The 17,559-nt window shown below is 38.5% G+C and overlaps 1 protein-coding gene across 1 annotated transcript; it reads left to right on the forward strand.

Annotated features, from left to right (window-relative positions):
- The first annotated feature begins 1,204 nt into the window (after window positions 1-1,204).
- LOC129776649 (ethanolamine-phosphate cytidylyltransferase) lies at window positions 1,205-15,739 on the forward strand. Its single transcript, XM_055782411.1, has 7 exons — window positions 1,205-1,692; window positions 9,445-9,582; window positions 10,632-10,744; window positions 13,568-13,634; window positions 13,701-13,813; window positions 14,116-14,601; window positions 14,665-15,739. Exons 1-7 carry the CDS (start codon window positions 1,637-1,639, stop codon window positions 14,808-14,810), a joined length of 1,119 nt encoding a protein of 372 aa, XP_055638386.1. The 5' UTR covers window positions 1,205-1,636; the 3' UTR covers window positions 14,811-15,739.
- The last annotated feature ends 1,820 nt before the right edge of the window (window positions 15,740-17,559 follow it).

The following is a 17,559-nucleotide window of genomic DNA, read 5'->3' on the forward strand; positions in this document are numbered from 1 at the left end:
TTTATTCAAGGAATGCTTTGATCGTGCTACCGCCACTGGCGCATAATTTGCTTTGCTTTGTTTTTTGTTCTGGTTCATAACGGCAATCAACCGTGCCGGCGAAACTATAGTCAATGTTTAGTGTTGTTTGGATACCATCTATGTAAATAAATTCAAACTTACGGGATACGTCCGAACGCCAATTCTGACATTACGTTTTACCTTCCACTTCACTTTCCTTGGTCAACACTGTTTCACTGTCATCGCGAATTCACCATCCAAGGCGTATCTCCTAAGGTGGGCCAACTTGCTAAAACCCAGCCGTATGGCACCCGCCATGTTTTTGGTGTCAACATCTCAAACGTCAGAAGTATTTGTTGTCTTCAAAACAGCGATCCGCGTTGACGGCAGTGAGCTTCGTTTACTAGTTTAGGAGAGCGTCAAAGAATAGATGATTTTCAGTCGGAGTGAACGTTTTCAAAATTAAAATTATGAATGAAAATTAGCTTTTCCATATCAAATTAGTATTCCGTTTAAATTAAAAACATTTTTGTTTGCAGGTTGGGAAAATGTCTCATACGAAAATTGTTTATGAAGACAACTTTATATTATAAAGAAAAAAATCAGCAACAATGTTGGAATTGTATGACCATATGGTTGAATGAAAGTCAGAAATACGTGTTTCTGATAATTAAATAAAAAAATTTCATTCAAATTTTAAAACTTGAAAACCGGCTCCGTGTGTTCTAATCTGGTAGAGATTACACTAACGATTTTGGGACCGAAATTATGGCTCTAACTTGAATTCGTCACCAGACGTCGACGTCATCGCGAATTACCAATTTACCACCATCTGACATATCGTGATGTCGATGGTGAATTTTTACAGCAGAGGGATAGTGAGATAGGCGGTGACGGTAGGTAGAGTGAGATAGCGATAATCGTGTCATACACCTGCTAAAACCACTCTTTAGCCATCTTGGAAGTCTACTGTGTTTTGTTTGTAAACAAAACACAATACGCTAGTGCCAAAGCTCGCTCGTCTGTCTCAGTCTGTCTCTTTCACGCTTCAAGCAAACAATTCCCCTTCTGCTTTCTTCAATACTGTTTTCATATACCGCTCCCCTACCTAACTTAGTGACGAAACGGCCTCACCTTAGGATATTCTTCTAGGCGCCTTGTCACCATCGTAGCAACCGCTGCAAACACACAACTTTAAGTCTGCTGCAAAATTTTCATCAGTCGTTCGTCTCCGGTCAAACAAGAAGCATCACTTGAAGAAACTACAAGAAAAGTCAAATCGCTCGTAGAGTTATCGATCGTGTAACAGAAGGCTTCAATTCATCGTTTATATTTCGTGTTAATTTATTGGAATATTGTTTCTGGAAGTTTTTTTTGTGTTCACGAACGTCCAACTACTACGCAAGCAAGCTCTTATCGCAAGTCCCTGCAATACCGAAGCGCTCTGGAATATTTTATATAAGCGGTCAACTGCAGTCGAACGGACTTCATTCTCCTTTCTGGAATCGCTCCGGGAATAAGTGGTGCTGAAGAATAAACGGTCAATTGTGAACTGTGGTGAATAAAAGAATCTGTCATCTGCCTGGAAGGTCTAGAAGATTTTTTTGTGAAAAATTGAATCGATTCAAGAACAGGAATGGAGCACGTAAACGGAAACAGTGAAAAGGAGATTAGAGTGTGGTGTGATGGCTGGTAAATAGTGCTTTTTTTTCCATTTCTGTGTTGCTTATGCTATTTCTTATGTATTTGAGTGCAATTGACTAGCTTTCGTTTTTTTCCATTGGTATCTTGTCTAGCCTTTTTTATCCCCTGTTACTGCGATGAAAGGGTGTGTACTGTCGGTATAAAAATTCGTAACATTTTCACTCCACAGTGAAATTTGTGAGGACTTTTTTAGCAGAACAGTTCTGAACTTGTTTTCGCTTAAGAATCGTTCCAGGAAAATATACAAACATATAATTATCGTTGGTTTAGTATTTCTCTTTGTCTCTCATTTTTCATAATTTGTCATAACATTTCATTGTGCCACTTCACAGAGGGCGTTTATTTTCTATTAGAACCGGAAAGATCTGCCTTTTTCTCTTGTGCTTCAGAGACCTTCCGGTATCAATCGATATGTGACAGTTGGCTTTCCTGGACAACAAATGGTTAAAAAAAAAATGACAGCTTTTTTACAATATTTTCAAATAATCGAATTGGCCAACTTTTAATCCATATTTCGTCAATGAAGTACCATCAATAGGCTTTAGCGAGTATTAAGAATCGTCTGTCTGATAAGAACCTGCCAAACGTAGCTTCCATACAATCATAAAATTCACATACTTATACGCAGCGGAACAGCACTGCGGTCGTGCGTCATCCGTTCCCCAGGAATGTAAAGAACGGTAAAGCAACAGTGGTACTTCCCACAGTAATCGTACCCGGTGACAAATAAGCATGCGTCGAAAACTGTATACAATACAACACACAGTCGTACGATTCGGCAGCCGGTTCTACAAAATACCGCACACAACTGGCCAAACCAGCACGTGCTCGATCGTATGATTCGGGTTTACTCCTATCAGGAGTGTCTGCTGATTGTGGGATTTATGCGTGAATGTTTATGTTTATGTACATGTGTCTGTGGGACTGTTTGGGGTAGAAGGAAGGAGACAAGCATTTTGAATATTGTTTGGTGCGCGTCACACTTCTTGCTATTAAGCGGGAAAGTCGCCTTGACGACAATCGTCAATTATTTTCTCGTTGCTCTTTCAGCAGTCTGAGTCACAACAAACGCAGATCATCTCTCCTCGTTTCTAGGATCAAAGCGAAGGTTCATTTAAGATATTATTTTCTTTGCTTGGCATCATTTCCCTCAAAATTGTACAGTTGTCCAGTTCAGTTCTGGTTAACTATGGAAAGCTCAGAGCTGCCGCATGTATCAGTAGTATCTAGGGAGACCTGGATGAATAAATTGATTCAGTTGCGTTATCTCTCAGCCTGTAGGCCTGTTCACTATATGCAAAATGCACACAACAGTACAGTTTAGTAAATAAACATGTTTATTCGCTGACGACTCAATCTGAGAGCCGAAGTTCGCGCTGCGAAAATTGGCTTTGCTGGTTGAAATGGTTTTCGATGTGTATAAATTGGCTAGATAGTGTGGGTACGGTAATACTATGATGTATTCCACTATCCGAATACTACACGTCAATAGTATCCTAACCAATATTCATGGATCACTTCCTGTATCACTGTTCCGTGGAAAAATATTCGGATTAATCACCGGGAAATACCTATTCACTACATCTTTGCTCGAATACACATTGATTGATCCCGTGTAGATGACGTGAATTAAACATCAGAACGTGCCAAAGCGTGGGTAAACATTGGCGTAATACGCCTGTGTATTTCGTTCTGAACAAGAGAGCTAAGTCATTCACTTTTCGCAGAAGAGATTTGAATGATACCGATGCCAAAATTTAAAAATAAATATATGATTTCCCGGTTTCAGTGTATTTGCCATATCTTTAGATTTATTGGTCTTGGCAACTCAGAATGCTTTTTTGAGATTCTTGCAAGTTTGTCTGTTTCTTTGGGTGAAGTATACATAAACACGCCGAAGTTGTAGTTTTGTAACACAGTAACACTGAAACAGGAGTTGATTCCATGAGATTCGATCAAAGCATAATCCTAGATTTTTCATCAGACTCGTTTGAGACTCAAAGGCTCACTTCCACAAGCCGATGTAATCTCCTGACTGCTCTTCAACGTGATGCTGGAAGACTTGCGGTGCAAAATTTTCAATTAGATTTTGTAGATAGCATGGACATAATCAGAAGAACACATGCTACGGTAGAGGACTTATATATCCTACTGAAACATGAAGCATTGGGTTGATTGTGTTTATGATCATTGACAAAACTAAATGCATGCTAGCAAAAGGCTAATCATCACAGACCCCATCTAGTAGTAGTAGCATTGTAATCGACCTCGACGAGCTCGAGATGGTCAACGAGTTTATCAACCTTGGCTCGTTAGTAACAACTGACAACAACAGCCTAGAAATTCGAAGATAAGTCGTGAAGTCGTGCCTACTCTGAGCTCCAAGAATCCCTAAGGTCCAACAAACTGCGACGTCGTATGAAGGGTACCATGCAATCTCGGATACGTCTGATAATCTAGTTCAGACACGAAGCATGGAAGAAGCTCGAAGAGGACACGCTAACGCTTGGTGCTTTGGAACGCCGAATGTTCAGATCAGTATACGGCGATGTACAGGGAAGCGGGGTATAGAGAAGAACGAATCATGAACTGATGCAACTATATGGCGATTCCAACATCAGTGGCGTCGTGTGAAGCTTTCGCACCCGGGACGGAAGAATCGATTTGCACCCTACTCCCCACTAGAAAAAGAGAATCAATCATATTGCACCCCTAAAATCGTGTACCCGGGGACGGTCCGCCCTTTGCAAGCACTTGGGGGTTTCGAACGCCGAGAGCTCAAAACAGCATACTGTTTCAATTCTCACTCCCAACATTCTTCCAAAAATGGAAGTAAAAGTGACGATACGGCGATGTACAGGGTGGCAACTTTTGCTTGTCAGTAAAATTAATGTTCATAAAAACAAAACGAATGACTGAACATCTACAAAAAGTTTATTTCCTGAAAGCTTACTCTTTATTATTGAAAAATTCCATGCTCAGCTCGAACTTCTCACCTTTTTCTTTGATTACCAGCCGTAGATGTTCCTTGGGCGCTTTGCAACTGGCACGCACTATTTATTGAGGCATATTGTCCCAGAATCGGTGCAGTCAGGAGTTAGAGAACCGCAGCTATGGACCGTGTTTATTGGCAATGTTGTGAATAAGATCTAATCTCTTCATGGGATGTAGCATCATCTATATAAATAAAAATGTTAGGCAAAATCTGTTGGTAAGCGGAAAACCCGAAGAAGGGATGGTTCGATTTTAGCCTTCTTTATTTTGTTGTATTAGTCTCTTCCCGTAGATCAATATAGTGGAGAGAAAAATCGGAAAATCCTGAAAGAAGGTCGGAAAATTCGGAAAATTGGATTTCCACATGTTTGAAAATTACATAATAATAAGCGTTGTTAGTCCATTCAATATTTGTGCTATCGAAATTGATCTTTGTTCGTAAGTGGAAATAGATTTCCAGGCGAAATAACGCCATATCTTTCCATATCTTCTTGAATGGCGTTAACGTTCTCTGTGGAACTTTTGCCGTCTCAACGTATGCATTAACTAGCGTCATTTATTAATACTTAGTTGAGAATTCTTAAGCCAAATAACACGCCTTGAATGTATTCCGAGGGGCAAGCTCTTGAATACTCGCGACCACAGTGCAAGTCGAAGGAAATTTCTTTGACGAAAAATCCCCCGGCCGGAACGAAAATCGAACCCGAACACCCGGCATGATAATGTGGGACGCTAACCACTCGGCCACCGGTACACTAATCCATATCTTATATTCTCTAAATAAAAATGGAAGGTCAAATGTGTTGGTAAGCCCAAAACCGGAGGAAGGAATGGTTTAATTTGAGTCATCTATATTTCGTTGTATTCGTCTCTTCCCGTAGATTTTTCGTAGGAAAATTCGGAAAATTGAATGCCCATATGTTCTACAATTAGCTAAGCGTTGTTAGTCCATTGGATGTTGGCGCTAACGAAATTGATTTTTGTTCGAAAGTGGAAAAGGATTTTCAGACGGAATAACGCATTCCTATATCTTCTATCTATCTATCTAATTTTTGTAGAAGTACTAGACAATTTATAGTAAAAGGAAATTGTAAAGGGTCAAAGGGTAATCAATCAATGAAGAGTTCAGTGATTGGACTCACTAACGTTCACTTAGTAAGAAAACGTGGATGTTTGAAAGTATTCAAATCAAAAACTCTATTTTGGGCGGGACGAAGTTCGTCGGGTCAGCTAGTTGTTAATAAATGAATAAATAACCGATAAACAAAAAATTCTCACTACTTTTATGCGAAAAGTAGTCTTGAATCGATCCACTATTTCTCGATGAACACTTCATTTTCACATAAGTATTATGAGAAAGTATTCAGTACACATACTCCGCGGAAGTACAGTCAACCCTCCTATAACGCGGTACTCTCTGAGCGCGGTTTCCATATAACGCGGAGACGAAATTGCGACAGCCCTGCTAAAACGCGGCCCTCTTAGAGCGCGGTTTCCATTTAAGGCTGATGTCACATTAGGCGGATTCCGCGAGTAAAACCGCAGCGGAGGATCTACAGTGTATTGTGAATGAGCCATATCACACAGAGCGAATTTATATCGAGAAAAAAAACGTCGCGATATCCCCCTAATGTGATATCAGCCTAACAACGTACCATCAAACAACTTTGTTCGATAGAAGCTGGCTAATTCGAACGAAGAAGAATACAAGAATACAATTCAATGTGATTGTTTACTTTCACTTTTACATACAATTCGTACGGCCACATTTCCGCATCCAATATCAACACTACCCTTGTCTTTAGTATTTATTTGTCTCCATAAAACGCGGTACGAATGATGTAATTTCTACTATTTCTGAGTTCCTTATAACGCGGTTTCCATACAACGCGCTACGAATTAGCCTGGTTTGTATGGTTAAATCCGAGTTTCTTATAGCGCGGTTTCCATATAACGCGGTATATCTAGATGAGATTACCAACCGAAGAAAGTATGCTGACCTAGCCGAAGACCTACAACTTCCAACATACAAATTCGAGTCCTCAATCAGCTTGCCGAAAAAAATATTAAATGAAGAACGCTCTTTGTAGACAACTTTGGCACGTGCAATGAGTTAACAATATATATTTTTGAAATTTGAAAACAAATCCCGTTGGAGGAAAAAAACACATTGCAATAGGAGATTCGTAAGATCCTTCAAAATAGAAATGAGAAAAGAGTATAGTATCAAAATTATATTTTAATGTTTGATTATTCTGTATATCGTCTATTTATATTTAAGTGCCTATTTCAGTTTTGGAAGAAATCATCTTAGCTAAGATCAAATGCATAGATTTTCAGGCTAGGTTGCATCGAAAACCTATATATTCCTACTGAATTTCATTTCAGCCAAATGAATATCAGTAGTTGTTAACTTCTAACCTGAGGCTGCTATGTGCGGTTGGGTTTTGCAGTTGCCGGATGCCGTAATCGGAAATACCTTATGAAATTCCCGATGTCGTAAATGACTTGACGGTAGCTAAAACCATTCGTTGTATCCATTCTGCATATGCCGTTGCTACCGTCTCGCCAAATAAAATTTATTTTGAAGTTAAATTCACTGCCAGAACGAATATCGTTCCGGATGTGATGAATATCAATTTGTTGCTTTTGATATCCAAAGTATAAATAACAGCGAAGTTATGAACCCCACTCAATGTCGCATTCATTCATTATAGCAAATTTGCTCATGCAACAGCGATATGAACAAAATGAACTCGTTTGTTATTGTCATCAAAATAATGAGGGCAGTGTGTTTCAAGCTGAAAAAAAGTCATTTACACTGGAACAAAATCATATTCGTTTCTCGTGAATATTTGTTGATATTCTAAGACACTGAGCTATTTCATTTCCTTTTAAAAATCCTATTCAATGTGAACGAGAAAAGTGTTATCTACGCCCTAGTTTGGCAGAGTTTTTTTGGGTTAAAGCATCAAATGCACCTTTTTAAGAGTGTTAATATTTTTTTATGTATGGAGCAGACTCCTCGTTCTCTCAGACTGAATGTCAGTTTAGAATTGCACAAAAAAAAAATACCGGTGGGTTATACCTATGATATAACCGCGAGTCTGACGTAGGACTACCGTTGCGAATTATTTGTGTGTATTGATTCAATTAGTGATTGAACTAGTTAATTTTCGAATTGAATTGAATTCAACAATATTTACTTTCTAAGTAAAGAGTATGAGCAAATCTCAGCTCAATTCATGCATTTTGATAGATTAAGTTCTTCGTAAAACTAAGTCTGACAGTCCATTGTACTTTTATGTATGACATGATGCCTTGAACATTTCATTTATTTATCGCAGACTTCCAAAATATGTCAACGGAAAAATAGTCAAACGATCATTATATTTTTTTGTATCTCCCAAGAAAACGTACTTCTCGACCCGAAATTCGCTTGATTTGATAAACTTCAGGCACTCAGTTTTGATTTTGATATGCACGTTGAATGGAAAAAAAACTTGAAAAAGTTTTTGTTAGAAAAACTTTTTTGCCTTAAATATGCACTAGTTGCGATGTATGGAAGAGTTGTAAGGCACATATTTATCTACCATTTGATCAAAATCTGAGATGACCATTTTGAATAAACCGACTTTTAAATTTTGAAATCGATTTTTTTCAGTGTAGGTGGACAAACCAAAATTGAATATCTGATATACAGACAATTTAATCTGGGTACTGGAAAAAAAAGGTTCTCCCATAAGGTAGAGGAATGCGTCACATTGCCAACTTAATCCATTTCGGCTAAGGAAACCAGAAAAAACACATCGAAAACATCATATGCTAGTGTTTGAATAATAATCAAATGAGTATAAATTCATGGAATTTGCCACTTGATTTAACAAACGAACGGTCAACTGTTTACCGAAATCAACGGCGCCACTTGTCTATAAATATAACAATAGCTAATCTTCTATCATCTTTCAATGCGTGGTGTAACCGAAAAAAAGCAGCGACTGTTATACACTCAAGCTTGCTTGATTGATTTATTTGAGCAAAGTTGAACCAAACTATGTTTTTTTTCATCTTTTTTTCAAGGTTTACGATGAGCATGATGAACTTTTTGAAATTATGTTAGAGAATTTTAAGCAAAGCTCGTCAATTTTCGCCTGCTGGTGGAAAATATAAATGCTCCTTTTTGTTTTTGAATCATTTCGTCATAGACAACTGCTTAATGAATTGCATCAGTCACTATTTCCTTTGTGTGAAATCACGGTCGTCAGAGTTCTAGCTTTACCAGAAACCGGTTGAGCCAGCTAATGAACAGTTGCTGTTATGAACTAGCGCCTGGAATTAACTAGCTTATATTAGTAATTAGAAGAAACAGCTTGTCACGCTGTTCTATGTAAGAAATAATTTGTGAATACTAAAATAAATTCGTTATTTTTCGTGTTTTTCTCATCGGCTCTCTCCCGTCAACGGCATTTGATTATTTCAATTATCTACTTTCCCTTAACGAGTTCATTCCATCGTGCGGAATGATAAAATTGTTCAACCTGAAGGCCAAGCGTCACCGACCCTAGCAGTCTATTTTCGTGCTAGTCATTGCATTTGACTCGTTCCATGTATAAGGTTTATGGTGTTCCTTTCTGTTATAATTTCGCTTCATTCCTTCTCGAGCAGGAAGTTTAAAATTAATGTTCTCACATACACAATGAGGCTGAACTGTCCAGAATATTCTTACATCTGTTTTTCTCCTTTCAGTTACGATATGGTGCATTTTGGCCATGCCAATTCTCTCCGACAGGCCAAGGCTCTCGGCCACAAGTTAATAGTTGGCATCCATAATGACGAAGACATTACCAAAAACAAAGGCCCGCCCGTGTTCACCCAGGAAGAACGGTGAGTGCAATCTAAAATAACAAGCAAAATTTCCCTCTCAGGTGTAAATACAAAACCATCAATCACAGAAAAATTGAATCATCACACCTGTGAAATTCCGTTCGATACGAAATGCATATGAATGGAACTCAAAACTGACTCGGTGTAAGCGACACGCCAATAGCTTTTGAATATTCCCTGTCGGATCGAGAAGGTCGATAATGGGTTCTAGTAAATTAATCTTCTCATGATGATAGCATTGTACCGTTCAATCAGCTCGTCTTCGTATGGGTCTGCCGGGAACGTACAGTGTGCTATTTGTACGCCGTTAATATACTTGAGAACGCGAAATAGGCTACACTATCTCTGACGGAATCACACACGCCATCCGTACCGTGAACCGCGGTGTCCTCCCTAGGAAAGCGCGCCACGGCGAAGGCTCGGACTTTGTAACCGAATCGTACGATTGGCTGTGAACGAATAGCGCGCGCGCATTCCGCAATGAATTTTCTTATCAAAGATCCGTGAGCTCTATTTGTGGAGTAGCCTGTTTATAGCGTAGTGATTCGTCTGCCCTTATCAGGCGCTACAATTTCAACCGCGTGGCCTGCTGATCGTTGTTAAAACATCGTATTTTTCCGTACGCAATGGGGCGATTCGGTTTGTTGTATGTTATCACCAACAGGGCCAAATGATAGTTCAATGAATTTTCTGGTCAGTGAATGATTCTAGTATTTCATCGGAAGTTTATTTTTATTTTACTTTATTTATTAATCACTAGCGGCCCAATTCTATGTTTTAATAAGTTTACCGCAAAGTCATTGGAATAGCTTTGCTGTTGCACTCAAACAGACTCTCGCAACAACGCAGACGCACACACTCTCTCACACAAAAAACGCATCGCAGCTGCTCACTGCTCACTCTCTCACTATGTTTGTGTTTACGTCAAGAATACGAACATTTACGACCGTTTACGACTGTTCACGACGACCGCGCTTTATTTTTTAGCGATTTTATTTATTTTATTAATCAATTGATTCACGCCATTTATTGTTTTTTTTGCTCGTTAGGTACAAAATGGTGCGCGGCATCAAATGGGTCGATGAAGTCGTGGAAGATGCTCCATACGTAACTACGCTGGAAACCCTCGACAAATACAAGTGTGATTTTTGTGTGCATGGCGGTGAGTAACTCACAAATCAGCCATTTTCAGTTGAATTGATAGTTTATGGGTAGTTGAACCGGCGAACGATGAATGAATGAGCGAAACATAACACACATAGCTTTTCTATTCAGGTTTGCTTTTGATGGATAAGGAAAATCATAGAGTGAAATTTGAGGAATTTATATTTTTTTTTTCATGAAGAGTGCGAAAATTGCGAAATAGGATTCTGCAACATAGACGTTATAGTTTTGTTTACCGATTACAGATTCTTCAATCACAATTAATTACAAAGACAAAATTTAAACGTATTACAGTAATGCCTCTTATTTCAAGTTGTGCTTAATTCCGTTTTTTTGATGTATTCGTCTCTGCCCGTAGATCAATATAGCGAATAGAAAAATCGGAAAACTCTGAAGGAACTTCGGATAATTCGGTAAATTAAATATATGTCCATATGTTCGAAAATTACATCATGATAAGCGTTGTTAGTCCATTCGTTGTCTTCATTTTGTTGTATTTGTTGTATTCTGTTCATAGAAAAATTGTATGATGAGAAAATGTTTAGAAATTTGTTCTGAAGAATTCATATCAAAACAATAATTTTGGGCTGGACGAAGTTCGCTGGGTCAGCAAGTGTTAAATAAACGGAATGAGGCACTGATTGGTATAAGGGAGCATCACGGTACGATATGAAATATCGTCGTTATCGCTAGGAATGCTCTTATAATCCGGTTGCAACCGGATAAGCGGAGCGCGCAGTTTGTGTGAAACTAGATTCAATATTATGTTTTGCTTGACGGTCGAAAAAACGGGCGTGTCACAATAGAATGTTAGGTTTTGTGTTTACCAAGCGGAGTAAAATTGTCTTGTCTTTTTTCTTCTCTTCCAAACTTACTTGTTTTCATTCGGCAACCACTTTAACAACAGACGGAGACGTTTTGACTATTATTGGAAATATAAATGCTAATTCTACAGAGGAATCAACCTGGTGCTTACGTCAAGTTATGCGAACAAATGTTCATGGTGTAGCGTTCTGTTATTGGGAGCTTTGCTATAATGATCCCGTACTCGACGATGGTTGAGATGCAAGAGCGCTTCTCGTATAGTGATCCCCGATAATCGTTCGATTAATCGAATACCTCCTACAGAAACCGATTATTAATCGAACGAATACTGCACAACCAATTATCGAACCGAACGGATAATTTACGTCGATTAATCGATCCAAACTCAGAGAGGAAAATACGTACGGCCGCTGCAGTTTTATCCTGTAAAACAATCATTATCTTCGATGCTTTGATGTTCGTAAACGATACTCAATGACGTCAACGCGAATTAAGCTTCGTTTACAACTTTAGGGGAGCGTAAAAGATAATAATTGAGTTTCAGGCGGAATGAACACTTTTTTGATTCCATATGGCTTTCTAGCAAATGAGAAATATTAGTCTAACTAATTATTTCTTCAGTGTGACGATTAATCGATTAATCGATTATTTGGGGCAATTAATCGTATCTGCTGAAAACTATTCGATTAGCTGATGAACAGAGTGAACACTTTTCACTCCGTGTTCGCTAACAACGAAGGACTGCAAAAGGTAACGTCGCGTTTGAATGCACGACCATCTTTCCAGAAAGTGCTGGTGGTATCTTCGTTCAATCACGTCATTTCTAACTAGAGATGGGCAGAATGGTTCACTTTAATGAACCGTTCAGTGACCAACCGTTCACTTAAGTGAACTAGTTCTTTTGAGCAATACACTCACTCTTTCGTACATTAGAGAGATATGCCATATCATCTATAAAAAAGTGTGAGATGTTATGTAGGACTGTTCTTTTCATTCAAAAAATGCTGTCAGTTAGCAATAATTATATCTCCGAATTTTGTTAAAAACATCTTAGCAGAATAGAAAATCAAACTATGATTTTGATTTTTTTTATTTTCAGTACAAACTAGCGTTGCGCTGCTTTTCTTCAATGTTTTGCAATAACTGCTATAGCAAAACTACCGAACCGCGAAAGACTTTCTCCAAATGATCGAGCACAATGTGATATAATATAAAAACATTTCGTATTAGCGACACAAATTGTTATTTACTGCTGAAAAATACTGTTTGAGTCGTTTCGCTTTCAACTGTTTTTTTTGTGAGGTAGATTTGCATATCTTACTGATCTATTACATATCAACATATCAACTACACACATATTAACGTACATATCAACTACACACGAAGATTTCGTTGATCACGAAATCTTCCTGTGAGCTTCTTGAATGGGGTACCTTCCCATCACCAGTTTTGCAGCCATCCCTGCTTTGTCCGCAAACCTAGTTACCGTTATCGCGTTATCGGAATTCGATACGTTTCTGCGATCATTGCAACGTCACACTTAGTTTCCGTTGTTGACTGCCACAGCAGCTGCTGTTGATCTAGGTAACCTCCCATCGCCCCTCCCTCCCACCGGACATTCGAAGTAACCTGTGAAGTGGTCGTTTCCGTCCTCTTCCTTGCACAGCATGCATCTGGGTTGCTTTGTGCAGTCTCTAGCAACGTGACTCTCCACGGCGCGCTTCCTCCACATTTTGGATATGTCAGGACCACAAAAATTCCTCGCCTGGTGACCGAAGCCTATGTTTGTAGTGTCCTCATGTGTATGTGTGAATGTGTATATAACATCGGAATGGAAAATATATCCTCCATCTAGGGGTCAGGGCACCCTCCACAGTATTTTGCTCTTACTATGTTACAGGCAAGAGTTGGGTGTAATTGATAGAAAAAAATAGAAGTGGAATAATATATGTACATACTCACGTAAACAGTATCAATCTCGCCTTTTTATCCCCAGACGATATTACCCTAACAGCGGATGGCGTTGATACGTATCACTTGGTTAAAACGGCTGACCGATACAAGTAAGCATTAATCAAATTTGCTCTTCCGTGATCGCTTCCTATCTACAATTGTTCTATTACTCACAGGGAAGTTTCGCGAACGGCTGGAGTCTCCACGACGGATCTTGTTGGTCGAATGCTGCTGATGACCCGCAATCATTTTAAACAAGGTGATCAAGAATATAGCGTCGAGAAAGATGGTAAATATTTCCGTACATATTTTTGTGTATCGTCGTAACACATTGAAAATAAACACATTTCCGCCTGCTTTTACAATCAATGATTCCCTTTTTCTGACACGCTATACTTTCTAACTGTGGTTCGTAACTAATCTCTTCTATATTATTGAAACAATAACGGTGCTGAAATTCTCCTCTCTCAACCGAATTATCCTCCCTATCCAAATAACCTGATACCCATTTGCCCATTTTTCAACTAATCATAGACCAAATAGAAGCAATACAAAGTTTACTCAACAAAATTAAAACAAAACTTGAAACAGGCTCATCCAAGCTGGGCCAGGATCACTCGGCGCGCAGTCCCTGGACCGGCTGCTCGCAGTTTCTTCCAACGACCCAGAAAATCATCCAATTCAGTGACGGCAAATCGCCGAAGCCTACAGATAAGATCGTGTACGTTGCGGGAGCGTTTGATTTGTTCCACGTTGGACATTTGGACTTCCTGGAGAAGGCAAAAACATACGGGGATTATCTGATCGTAGGACTTCACACTGATCCAGTGGTGAATGTGTACAAAGGAAATAACTACCCCATTATGAATTTGCACGAGCGGGTACTCAGCGTCCTGGCCTGTAAGTACGTTAATGAGGTTGTGATCGGTGCGCCTTATTCCGTAACCAAGGACTTGATGGAGCACTTTAACGTGGATTTGGTTTGCCACGGACAAACTCCAATTGCGTCGGATGTGGGTAATATTGATCCATACGCTGTTCCCAAGCAAATGGGCAAGTTTATGCTGATCGATTCTGGTAGGTGTTCCGTATTAAACAACTCGATTGTCAAAATTATTAAAACGAGACCTTCGCCCACAGGGAATCCCATTACCACGGAGGATATTGTCGAGCGGATCATACGCCATCGACTAGAGTACGAAGCACGCAATGTTAAAAAGGAAAAGAAAGAAATTGAAGTATTCGAAGCAATGCAGCGAGTGAAGCTGGCGGAAAAGTGTGGTTGACCAGATAATTAACGGGCCACATAACTAATCATTTTTATGGGAGGCAATCAACTGCAGCTTAGGGTACACCACTTATCTCGGTCCACAATTTCCCATGTTTGGTTGTTGATTCTATTTTCGATGTTATCGAAATTGCAGTCAGGGCAAATATTTACAACTTACAAAATCCCGTTTTGACCAAGACACAGCCTGTATGATGTTATGTTGTGTAAGTGGTAGGAATAAGATTTCAGCCCACACTTGTTTGTTTAAGCATCAGTTATTCTATAGAGTTTTTTTTTCGTTTTTTTCACGCACTGATCTGTAATTCCTATGTTGTATGTATGTTTTAGTGCAGAGAATTTTATCAACAAATCGCGGTAGGAATTGAATCATTGTGTTTGCGGAATTTTTGGAACAAGATTTTTAATTAATATATTCATGTAAGAATCTCCATTCTACTGACTTCTTTCATCGAGAATGACGATTCCAGAGATAGAGGTATAGAAAAGCTTTAAGTTTATATAAAACGAAACGGGTTGAAAAATCGGTGGAAAAATCAGATTGTTTATTTTTAGAGAATGATTTGTTTTCTTCAATATGGAAACTAGATTGGTACTTTGATTTTGAAAAGATTGTGTTCGGTTTCAGAAGAATAATGCAATTCTATTTGCATATAAAATAATAGAAAATAAGACCCACTAAATGTGTACATATTGTATGAACTATGCTATGAAATTTAGATTCGTGAGATACGACGGACGGAGGCGCAGTATGTTTTTATAATCGCGTGCTAATAGTAACCAGATTTCAAAAACGTCTTGTTCTGATTCTACTTGTAAATCACCATGTACAGCTAAACATGGTGAATGTTCAAGTTTGTGTCAATAGCGTGCAAGAAAACATGAGCAAAAATAATAATAAACCAATGCTTTTTTGTTAAACTTGAATATGATTAGTCGTTTTTAAATTTCGAACGAAGGCCTAACTCTACTCGATTTGAACTACTGTTTCATTTCAAGAATCTTCAAATTGGGAAGGATCTTTCTCACCCGGAATAGGTTACAATTATGAGTAAAGTCATAATATTTTGGCAATATCTGAACAAGTCACGTTTTAATTATCAAAACAAAAAAAATACTAATGACACTTTTCAAGAAAGTGGGCGTGTCGACTGTGTACCTAGTAGACATTGCCTGCACATACGAAAGCTGTTCATAAGATAAATCTGAATCATTTACACAAGGATTGATACAAAAAAAAACTCGATGAGATAGACCGTCTAATCAGACGAAAGAGTAAAACATAGTCAACAGTGTAAGACTTGGTGCAAAAATTACGTAACACAAAAAAATCCGGATTTTGGATACCCTCCACCAACATCGTCCCTACCTAAAATAATATTTTATATCATCAATGACAAATTTAAAGCACGACTTATTTTTTAAAAGGGAGTTTTCAAAATTATTGATTTTTCTTTCAAAAAATCGTAACTTAAAGTCCTGATGGCTGATGCCTGATTTAAATATGGTGTTTGGCATGTTATCACCGCAGAAAACGACTGCAACAGAAACAACCACTCAGAAAAAGTGTAGTAGTGCTAGAAATATTGTGGCGCGATATTGTATTTCAAAACAAAAAATAACCAAGCAAACGTAATGCACCAGACAAACGAATCCCGTCTGACACTCGCTAAAGTCCGGTCGGAGATTGCTGAAGGATCGTATCCTATGTTTCAAACTAACCGGGCAATCAGTGGAACACAGGTTTGCGTGCGAGACACCGTCACTTCCGACAGCGAGTCGGCGGTGGACTTAGATCGGCGGCTTGGGGTGCCTAGATTTCTTATACTTAACGCTCTTCGTCCCCATTACATTGACCTCAGAAAAAAAATTGAAAAAAGAAAACGAGAAAATAAATTTATAATAGAAATGTGAGGCATTTATACATACGATCTTCTTCTGGCGCACTTTTTCTAAGCGGTTGTTTCTGTTGCAGTTGTTTACTGCGGTGATTTATTTCGGTCACGCTCAAAACACTACCTTTCGAATTTTTTTTTTGATATTTTTATCGGAAACCCCTTCTTTTTTAATAAAGTACAGTGGTGCCGTAGTAAAGTCACCAAAATGGAGCTATGATTTTTTGTAAATTTATGAAATATCAATACTTTTTACTACATTTCGTATTTGCTGTCCGTGATTGACCTGAGCCTTCGAAATTGCACAAAGAACAGTCCAAATGACGCTTGGGAGTAGCAAATCATTCTCTTGGTACAAGTTTTGATGAATCGAGCTGTAACCCTTTAACGGGTCGTAAGAACTAAGCTTGTAAACAACGCAAACTACAATACAACGACATGTTTACATGCTAGAATAAACAATACATTTTTTCTCAATATACAAAACAATTAGAAACATTGAAAAAATTGGTGGCAATATAGTTGCCACTGTCCGACTAGCGTAAAATGTTGGTGACAATATAGCTGCCATATGCCCGGGGAAGGGCTAACGTAAAATGTTGGTGGCAACATAGATGCGTCTAGCGCTAAACACTTAATGGCAAAAATGATTTTTTTATATTTGATTTTTTGATGTTAGTTTCAACAAAAACAACTAAATAGAACTCATGATCAGACTCAGGAGGTCCCAAACAGTTCATATGTATTGAAAACTTCTACAAATTAATTGTTTTCCAATGACTTTTCGGGAAATTTGCTCTTGAAGCTCTAAATTGGGAGTTGTTAATACGAAAATGGCTCCAAAATGAATAA

This window comes from Toxorhynchites rutilus, chromosome 3, assembly GCF_029784135.1.
Source record: "Toxorhynchites rutilus septentrionalis strain SRP chromosome 3, ASM2978413v1, whole genome shotgun sequence".
Lineage (NCBI taxonomy): Eukaryota > Metazoa > Arthropoda > Insecta > Diptera > Culicidae > Toxorhynchites > Toxorhynchites rutilus.

Coding starts and splice junctions, on each gene's coding strand:
- LOC129776649 (XM_055782411.1), top strand. CDS start 1,637: ATGGAGCACGTAAACGGAAACAGTGAAAAGGAGATTAGAGTGTGGTGT. Junction 1,693..9,444: donor AGAGTGTGGTGTGATGGCTG/GTAAATAGTGCT, acceptor TTCTCCTTTCAG/TTACGATATGGTGCATTTTG. Junction 13,814..14,115: donor ATATAGCGTCGAGAAAGATG/GTAAATATTTCC, acceptor AACTTGAAACAG/GCTCATCCAAGCTGGGCCAG.